This window comes from Setaria italica, chromosome VII (assembly GCF_000263155.2).
Source record: "Setaria italica strain Yugu1 chromosome VII, Setaria_italica_v2.0, whole genome shotgun sequence".
NCBI classification, from domain to species: domain Eukaryota; kingdom Viridiplantae; phylum Streptophyta; class Magnoliopsida; order Poales; family Poaceae; genus Setaria; species Setaria italica.
In genome coordinates, this window is record NC_028456.1 from 35,181,289 (window position 1) to 35,190,618 (window position 9,330).

The following is a 9,330-nucleotide window of genomic DNA, read 5'->3' on the forward strand; positions in this document are numbered from 1 at the left end:
GAGGTTGAGAGGGTTGGGATGGATTTTAACTGCGGCACTCTTGGTGATAAGCCTCCGGCGATCTAATCCGGTATATTCGAGGCTGGATCCAGTTTTTTCTTCCGGATCTATTCGGGGATATGCCATTCCTGCAGTGCGTGGGTTCAAGAAACCTTGTGTCCGGATCCCACAACCAACAACCTTCCAACCTTCCAGTCAGACCTCATCAGATGTGCGACAGGGTGGCAGCATGGTCGGACCTCATCAGATGTGCGATAGGGTAGCAGCATGGTGGACTTGGCGCGGTGTCGGCTATGACACGACACGCATCTAGGCCTTGCCGCGACTGGCCCCTGCCCTAGCACGGTGGGCGTGAGTCGCGGTGGCGACGGATGGCTCTCGATAATGATGGCCTGCAATCGTGGGTGTGCTTGGCACCATCAGCAGCTCGGTGAGGTACCTTTTGTACTTTTTTGCTTAGGCTGCTGTTGGCATGGCGTGGTGGTGGAGGTCGGGTTGAAAGCCTTGTCGATGACGCCTGCAAGTGCCTCCTTAGAGGCGACTTGTTTGCACCTCCCCATATGGTCATGTTTTGATTCTTTATGTGTAAACCCAGCCCAATACTCGGGCCAACGACGGGCCAACGATGATGGCGCTATTAGCGTCATGTTCTTCATGAAGGCATTGTCGTGGAGATCCATCTGATGTTTCGGCATTCTCTATTCTTGTTCGGCTGCTCGTGGGTGATCTTCCTTCGTCGCTTTGAGGTTGCCTATAGCGGAATATATCGGATGCGATTTATTAACGTGGCGTGAGGACATATGTAAGATCGTCCATTTCACAATATGAGCAATTAAGTCTTTGGACATTTTTCATCAAAGGTGATGGATAAGCAATATTAGACATTGCAATATTATGTATTGCTTATAATTATTCTCTTTTAACGTACACTTCCTCCTTTTATATATTCTTTTAATAAACAGCTATTGAGCTGAAGAATTTGTAAGAACTTGGTTGTGTGTGTTTATTGCAGAGGCCTGATGTATTTCCATCTTCTAAATAATTGGCCAGCTCCCCATCAAAGATTAAATCAGCGTTGTGGCCGTTGAACTCGTCACGGCCATGGCTTGACATCAACCGCGCCCTCTGGATTGGATCTTGGCACAAAGGTTGTCTCCAATCTGGGCTCCGGTCAGCTGGCTCGAGATCAGGGACAGTTGGACGATGCTAACTTAGCAGGACCAGCGAGCACAGGAAGCTGCCCTTACTCATCGAGAGGAGCAGAGGGGCAAGCAGTGAGTGGGAGGTGGGAGAGGTCGAGGACGGCGACGACGCCGGGTGGTGGATCTCTGGCGAGAGCAGAAGAGCGTGCGCGGGGGTGATGGTGAATCCGAAATCCGAATCCTCTTGGCCTGCCGCTATGGAAAGCCTAGACCGAGTATCTTGGCACGCTCGTCGGTTTTGATCTGATTGGTATGTTTCATTCGGTTGCTTATGGACTCTCTTTCACGCTGCACGAGCGACAGGTTTACATGGAGAAGAATGCAATGAGACCTGGCGAGGCACGTTTTCGTGTCAACATGATGACATACATTCTTGTTGGTGAATATAAGCATAGTTAGTATTTTACGCACGGGCAGCCCGTGCTAGTGCATACTCGAGAGACATCACGACACCATGGAAATCATCCAGAATTGAAGCACAAGTGTAGAACAACATTCGGTGAAGCAACAACACTTAATCAGATACAAGAGCAGGTAACGCCAGTCATGCTCTCAACAATATAGTTCTGGTCAAAATGCGACATCGTTGCAGTCTGCGCTGAAGCTTGAACCATATACTGCTAATATTTCCACAGATGCCATACATAACAAAAGGCAAACAAATTTACAGGGCACAAACAGACGCTGGCAGGTGAGATGTACGAGGGCTATGCTATTCATTACGAGTCAGATTCTCCAGCAAGTTCGTCTGGCGATAAGTCGGACGCTTCAGGTTTCCTGTAATCAAGCATTTCCGGGCAGTAGCGCCTGGCAAGCACTTCCACTTGCTCAATGAAAGGCTTCTCTCTATGGCCGCCGATCATGCGGACCATCTGGTTCCACCGTTGACGGCAAAGCTCCCCAGATCTGAGTGTGAAATAACCCATTATTGTAACTGACATGGACAAATACCAGTTGTTTTAATATTATAGGGACCATTTATGAAAATTACTACACTACCAACAGACTGTTGAAGCAAAGTCAGCGATCAATTCACCTGTGATCAAGAAGTCTCTCCCAGTCAACGTCTTCAAAACAAACAGCGTCACCCTTTTGAAGCCTGGTTTGTTGTTAAGAAAATTCAGCCCATGCTATATATCGTGATAACAAATATCGAAAAGAAAAAATTCTACCAGGACAAAACAAGATAATGCGACTAGGTGACACCAACAGGAGGACTGGGCACTGGGCTATAATCTGAACATAGCAAATACCATCCACACATTGTCATTCAGATACATGTTGACAAAACCCCCTTCGTCCAAAAAAGACTTGTGTTTCACTCTATTCATTAAGAGTTTGTGCACCAAAAAAGGAGCTACAAGTAAGGGTCATGAAATCACCTTTACAGAGTATTAGACTTACATGGAATTGGTATGGAATTAGAGAGGATTATTTGCCCGGTTCTAGAGTACACGGGCAAGTTGGACTAAATCAAAAGGAGAGAGACCAAATACAGACCATTTCCTTACTAAAACAATATATTTATAATTCATAGGCACTTTCAGGTCAGATCATAATCATAGCCCAAACATCTAGCAGATGATATGTAACATTTAATTACGACATGGTATTCAATATGTAAACTATAGAAACTTACGCTTCCATCAACAGATAATCATCAATATCTGCCCAGATTCCTTCTTTAACCAGTGGCGATGCTAATTGCTGGTACCTGTTATGCATAAGTTTCATTTAAAGACTATGTCCGAAGATAGCATATTCATATATAAGTTGAAAAATTAGGACAGACAAAACAATTGCATTTTACAGAAGTGTCAATACAAGCATGTTAGCTAAGAAAGTTTGAAAATTAGTAATTATAATAATTCAATTCCTAGCAGAATCTGTACACTGAACAGATACTCAACATTGCACTAAATAGTGTGTTCTAACTTCTATAAACAGAACTGATGCAATGCATGGGCATTCAGCTTTGAAGATGTCCCAGTCAGTTTGAGGAAGATAAAGGCAGACCAATATAAATAAAAATGCAGAAAACCTGAATCTACTCCCTCCGGTTTCAAACTTATGATGTTAGGACAGCTTAATCAGTTCAGTCAAGGGAATACAAAATTAGGCACAGATTCAAAGAGGAAATTATGTTATGCATTAAATAGCTAGCAACAGACTAACCACTTCAAGCAGCAGTCCTTGTTGTTACGGGTGGTTAATTTTTCACTGATGGCCTCCCAGGAAATGTTATCCCTTAGCTGTCACAAAAGTAAACAAAATCACTTGATTGTATAGAATTAAGGAATGAAACAGTATGAAAGAGCACTGATGGAAGATTGTAAACATGAAATCTGGTTGCAAAGCATATCATGGACAACAATAAAGAATCACACACCTGGCGATGAGTAGGAGCGATCTTTTGGTGTGCTTTCACACGCAAGTCCAAATTTACCAAATCAAACAAGTTTTGGTATTCATCCTGAGTCCAAGTCCCTGAATATTTAATTTACCAATTAAAGAGGTCATTGGTAAACTCAATTCTAACTCTTATATTATATAATGAAACTTCCTTCACGGTAGAAAAAACATAGAACACATATTTTGACTGTGAAGCTCTGTTTACTCAAAATTTAATTGGTACATCCCTTGAAATTTTCTCTTTCCATTTAATAGGTGCATGCGATTTCAAGTTACATGAACCAATATCCCAAATAAATGATGTATGTAATTATCGCATTGGCCATGCCTCTACTTTGTAACAGCATATACTCTAACCAACCATCTCTACCGAAAATAAGGGATATCAACTCCAAAGATGCAGCTGCAACTATTGAGAACTCTGGTTCATACCAAGTTTCAAATCAAAGGATAAACTACGAACCATAAGGACATTCTGTGAAATTATCTCTTCTAATGAAATCTGAAATATAACACATGTTATGAAAAAAACCAAAATAAATTACAGGAAAAAGTTGCTCTACAGCTAAATCCCAGAATCTTTTTTTACTACACCAATTTTCCTGAGTGCCATAGAAATAATGCAAGTTCCGGAAGAGTGTACAGAATAGAATAATGTAGAGATTTATAATTGCAATAAATGAAAAAAAACATTTATGTGAAACACTTATGAATCAGCTAACAAATTGTGACAAATGATAAGCTTATAAGTCATAGCAGTGATAAACACCTTTTTTTAAATTTTTGGGTTTCATTCGTCTCCATGTGTCTTTTACATGGATTTCACTCTTTCCAAGTTCTGTTGCCAATTCCTTCCAACCTGTGCCATTCTTTTCAACAAACCTGTGTAATGCACGACAATCTTAGCCATATGAAGACAGTCAGAAAACAAGATCCTAAGGCTACTCCCAAGTCCCAATACAAGAGTGATACAAGGTGTTGTTTCTGAGGGTCCCAATGCAATTAATGTTGTATGTTGCTGTCTACGACAATGGACCCAAACCAATTATCGAGGAAATAACTCCACCCAGTGCTACTGTGCAGTTTTCAATAGTTGGATTTTGTGCCTAAGCTGTATCTCCACAAAGATACAACTTTCGACGCTCTCATTAATTTACTACCAACTCAGCAAAAATCTTACACGGCAGATCATTTAATGCGCATGATACTAAGGATTGGAGTAGCCTAACATTACTTCTCAAGATAAATGCCAAGAAAGTATGCTGCAGTAAGGGTGGTGTTGCAACAGCTAGGGTCTATTATGCAGTAAGTACATGACAGTGGTACCGAGAGATAAAATACCATATTTAAATCTTATACACAAAGTACCAAAGTAATTAGCCCACCTTTTGCTCAAGTTTGTGAACAAGATCTTAAAACGGAAATATATGGGGAATGCAGAGAGCTATATAGCATATTATCTTACATGCCAATATGCCATCGTAGTTAATTTGACTTCAAAAATGAAGTGCTAGTAGTTATCTCTTCATCTCTTAGCACAAATTTGGATAGTAAAGAATCAAGATAGAATTAATGACTAGCGTTCATTTAATCTGATTTTTTGGTTGAGTCCCACAGCACACAAAAATATAGAAACATGGATTCAGGCAAACCACGTCAGAGAATATGATTCTTTCTCAACGTCAAATAAGTAACGCTAGCATGGTAATGGACAAAATAAAATAAAGTTCATATGATATCAGCAGGAGAATTTTATGGTACCGTCGAATTATCTCGTACTCCTCTGGAGTCCATTTACGTTCATCACTTCTATAAAGTAAAATCCGCGCTCGTTTGTACACAGCCATCACGGGTCTATGAGGTAATGATTTTGCTGCAACAAAAATTATGAATAAGCCATCTACTACCAAGATCAAGAAAGCGTACACGTCGACTAACGAGATTCAAGCAATGTTACATTATTCACTAGCTGATTTCTCAAATTATATGCAAAGTACATATTCTGTGAGAACAAAGCTTGCAGTCAACTACTGTTTTCAGCATATGAGCCTAAAGATTAATTTCAATTTGTATTTGTAGACTTACTTGTGTAACTGATATTATCATAAAAGGGCAAGACAATATAAGAGGGGAAATGTAAAAGGAGATAGCACTAGATATTTTTTGCATACCTATTTCAGCCCAACAACCCCTGGTCTCTGGATATTTTTTGCACTCCCGAATCATCTCTAACCCTTTGTCTCCCAACTGGTTTATCTATACAGAGAGACAAATTAACATAATTGAAGTTTGGACCATGATGAGCATGTAAAGTCACACATTTATTTATTGGTAAATAGAACAAAGTAGGAACAAGATATAACATCCAAACTCCAAAATAATTAAAATACAGAGCTTACTATCTAAATATGGAACAACAAAATACCTAAAAGGTACCGGTTAAGAGTCTATAAATAACATCCTGAACTCCCCCATTGAAGTTAATGCAAAAAAGATGAGATAAATAAGCATAGTAAAAGCTGGATTACGTTAATGTTGAATGCTCAGTTGAAGTTTCTTGAAAGTGAAAATATGCAAATATAAGTGCAAATAACTGAAAGTAGTCTTTTAAGTGCAAATATAAGTGCAACATGACAAGTTCATTTCATCAATATGTCTAATATTTGAACAAATAACTGAAAGTAGTCTTGTAGTAAATAGGTTGAACTTGAACAAAGAATTTTCACAGTCCATCTATGTAAGTTAAAGAACCACATCGCTGAGTAACAAATAATTGTAAGCACTATCTCATACTTCCATGTCTAGATCATGGTTTCCAGTCTATAAAGTATGCTAATAGCCTAATACACGATCATACGCTTATTAGCAAGCAAAGGTGTTCAATAAACATGCATAACTTATGAAACGAACAATACAAACTATAAAGCAAGAGAAGATACCTCTGAATATTTCTGGATGGCTTCCATTAGTTTCACATCTTCCTCATGAGTAAACCGTTGGCCATGCACCAGTTCAGAATCACCACTCCCATCACCCTCTTCATCACCACCACCACCATCTATTTTAAACACCTCCACATCATCAGTGAAGCTCACTCGTTTACCCTTGTCCTTTCCATGTGCCACATTTACTTTTTTCTCTTTGTTGCAACTGTTCCCATTTCCAGCTGGTATATTCTGACTTAGGTCTACACCAACATTATCTCTCTCATTTCCCCTCTTTTTCTTGCCCTTTGTCTTCTGCCCCATCATTGACATGTCAGCTTCATTGCCCTCTTCCAAGGTAATTGAACGCTCATTCCTTTTCTTCTTCTTATCGCCCCTTGAAACAATTTGATCATCACAAGAACCATTTAAGGAAGTCTCACCATCCCGGTGTTTCCGTTTGCCCTTCTTCGACATACTATCATGTTCTCCTTTTCCCATGTTCCTTTCTACATACCCTGACCCAACACTTACATCACTAGCATCAAGTATCTGCTTCTGGCTGATAGTGTCAGCCTCTTTATCTTTCTTCTTTTTTTTCCTGTCTTCCTTCACATCACTTTTGCTCATGATGTCTTCTGCATGCTCCAAGCATGGTTTTTCAGCCATCTCAGCCAAAACTTCAGCTTGCTCTATCTCAACACTATGATTCATGTCATCAGATTGAATTGATCCATCACCATCACCCCCATGACCCTGGGCCTTGTCTTTCTTTCCCTTTCTCTTCCCCTTGTCTTTCTTGCTCCGGTGGCCTTTTTTCTCCCCCTTGCTGCCTATCACAACCTTCTCTGCAGCAGAAACCCTCTCCATTGCGTATTTGATGCTGGCCCAAACATTCAAGAAATGAACTGATATTAGTATTCAGTGCGGTCATGCAAGTCCAATACCTAGAATTACAATAGATCCATCTCATCATAGGCCAAGCATGGAATTGGAAGATTATTGGTGCAGCCTGAAAATATGACTCTGTGTTTTAGGCCCTTTAGGGTTGATAAGAAGAATCCCTGTCCAATTCAACAAAAGTAAATTTTAGCATGTATGTTTTGAGCAGTTGAATTTAGCTACACTAGAAGTGTTCGTGACTGCTTTTTTTTTAATTCAGAATATAACTGTGGAGTGTGGACCAGGAAAGTTGGTAGTAACACAAATTTGGTAGTAACACAAACACGATACCCAAAGTAAGGGGCTCTGTAGATCCTTGGAACAGAAGCATAATCCACGGATCCACACAAAAAGGACCACATCACCAGCAAGGAAAAAATAACTGAGAGAGACGAGTAGCCTACCTCGTCCCAAGGTCCCTGCTAGAGTGGCTGTCGGTGCGTGCTCCTGAGCTCTAGCAGCCGCAGCCACAGTCGCCTGGACAGACACGGGGCCGCCCTAGCAGATTCGCCGCATGAGACGCCCGCCCGCACTCCCCCCAACTCCCTCGAGAGCGCCTGCGTTCGGCCGCGGTGGAGGGGATATGCTGTGGAAGAGGAGGTCGGCGGGGTGGCGGCAGGGAAAGACGGGCGGTTTGGTGGGAGGAGGCCAACCGGCGGGGTGGGGGATTGGGACTGGGAGGAGAGGCGGCAAATGAGTGAGCGGAGCGAGTGAAGGAGTCACGACGCCGGCGTAGTCTAACGGCTAGGGTTTGGAATAGCAGTTCGGCAGCAATGTTAGACGGCACAGGCCGGACGGCGCCGCACACCCGTCCGACTTGCTGCAGCACGCGACGAGAACGGGGTGCGGGGCGGCGCGGCAGCGGCGGCCGGGGGGCCGGTTTCCTTAGAGAACGAGGTGCTGGTGTAGGCACACGTAAGGAGAGGCCCTGGAGAAGCCGCAGGCGTGGAGGGCGGAAGCGTCCAGGCGGAGCCGCCGACGGACAGAGGGAGTGGAGCGGCGCGGGTGTGGCGGCGGGCCGGCGGCGCGGGATGGGGTTCGGGTGAACTGGGATGGGAAAAGGGCCGGAGGTGGGGTTATTGGGCCGGAGAGGAAACAGGTTTCTGAAATGCCATTGTTACCCTAGCTCGTGGCCCCACCTGTCATTCTCTCCTTCCCTATCTTCTTCTTCCTCACAGCCAAGGAGCAACGGGGGATGGGGCTGGCGGTGTGATGGGCGCGGCCAGGGGAGGCGGCGCGCCGGCTAAGAGGAGGCCTCATGTATCAGCCAAGAGGAGGACAGCCGCAGGCCGCCGAGCCACCGACGCGCGCAACAGCGAGGTGCGGGATGGGGGGCATTGGAGTTGCAGAGGCGTGCGGTGTGCCGATCGGGAGGAGCTCGCACATGGTGCCGGGCGGTGGCAGTGCTACGGGCTAGGCTCAGGTTGGGCGATGCCGGAAGCTAGATGGAGGTGGCGCGCCGGCCGGAGACCTTGGGGGTGGGGGTTTTGTTGGACCTTGGAGCTGGGGTCGTCGCCAACAGTACTCCACCGAGTGGATCTAGCTTGCCATCCAAGGGTGGGACGGGGCGGGGGCGACTGTGGTGCTGTAACGCCCACGAAAATCACTAACAAAAATCACCCGTTAAAAACCGTCTTTAAAATCTTTTTACCGCTGAGCTCCCGGAAATCGGAAACCTCCCCGGCGATTTCGCCGTCCCGGTACCCATGCCGACCCCCACCTGTCTTTTTATCTGTGCCCGCGAATCTCGCCGCGTGCCGGTGTCAGACGCCGTGCGCGTGCTCCGACCGCGTGCCGCGAGTGCCGTCGGTCTCTCCCTTTTTCTTTCTCTTTTCCTCCCCTTCTTTCCT

At 44.1% G+C, this 9,330-nt stretch overlaps 1 protein-coding gene across 3 annotated transcripts in view; it reads right to left on the reverse strand.

Moving 5' to 3' along the window:
• Positions 1-1,663: 1,663 nt before the first annotated feature.
• LOC101765490 (DNA-binding protein REB1) overlaps positions 1,664-9,330 on the reverse strand; it is a 20,095-nt gene continuing 12,428 nt past the window's right edge. Inside the window, exons 2-10 of one of the 3 annotated variants that reach the window (XM_004977473.3) lie at positions 6,554-7,602; positions 5,786-5,870; positions 5,376-5,487; positions 4,384-4,496; positions 3,592-3,689; positions 3,378-3,454; positions 2,842-2,916; positions 2,239-2,301; positions 1,664-2,108 (exon numbers count right to left, since the gene is read on the reverse strand). In XM_004977473.3, coding sequence (XP_004977530.1) covers positions 1,922-2,108; positions 2,239-2,301; positions 2,842-2,916; positions 3,378-3,454; positions 3,592-3,689; positions 4,384-4,496; positions 5,376-5,487; positions 5,786-5,870; positions 6,554-7,408 — 1,665 coding nt within the window. In that variant the 5' untranslated portion in view covers positions 7,409-7,602 and the 3' untranslated portion in view covers positions 1,664-1,921. Of the gene's footprint in view, positions 2,137-2,238; positions 2,302-2,841; positions 2,917-3,377; positions 3,455-3,591; positions 3,690-4,383; positions 4,497-5,375; positions 5,488-5,785; positions 5,871-6,553; positions 7,603-9,330 lie in introns of all 3 variants that reach the window. The other 2 variants (XM_004977474.2, XM_022828424.1) reach the window with 2 other exon arrangements.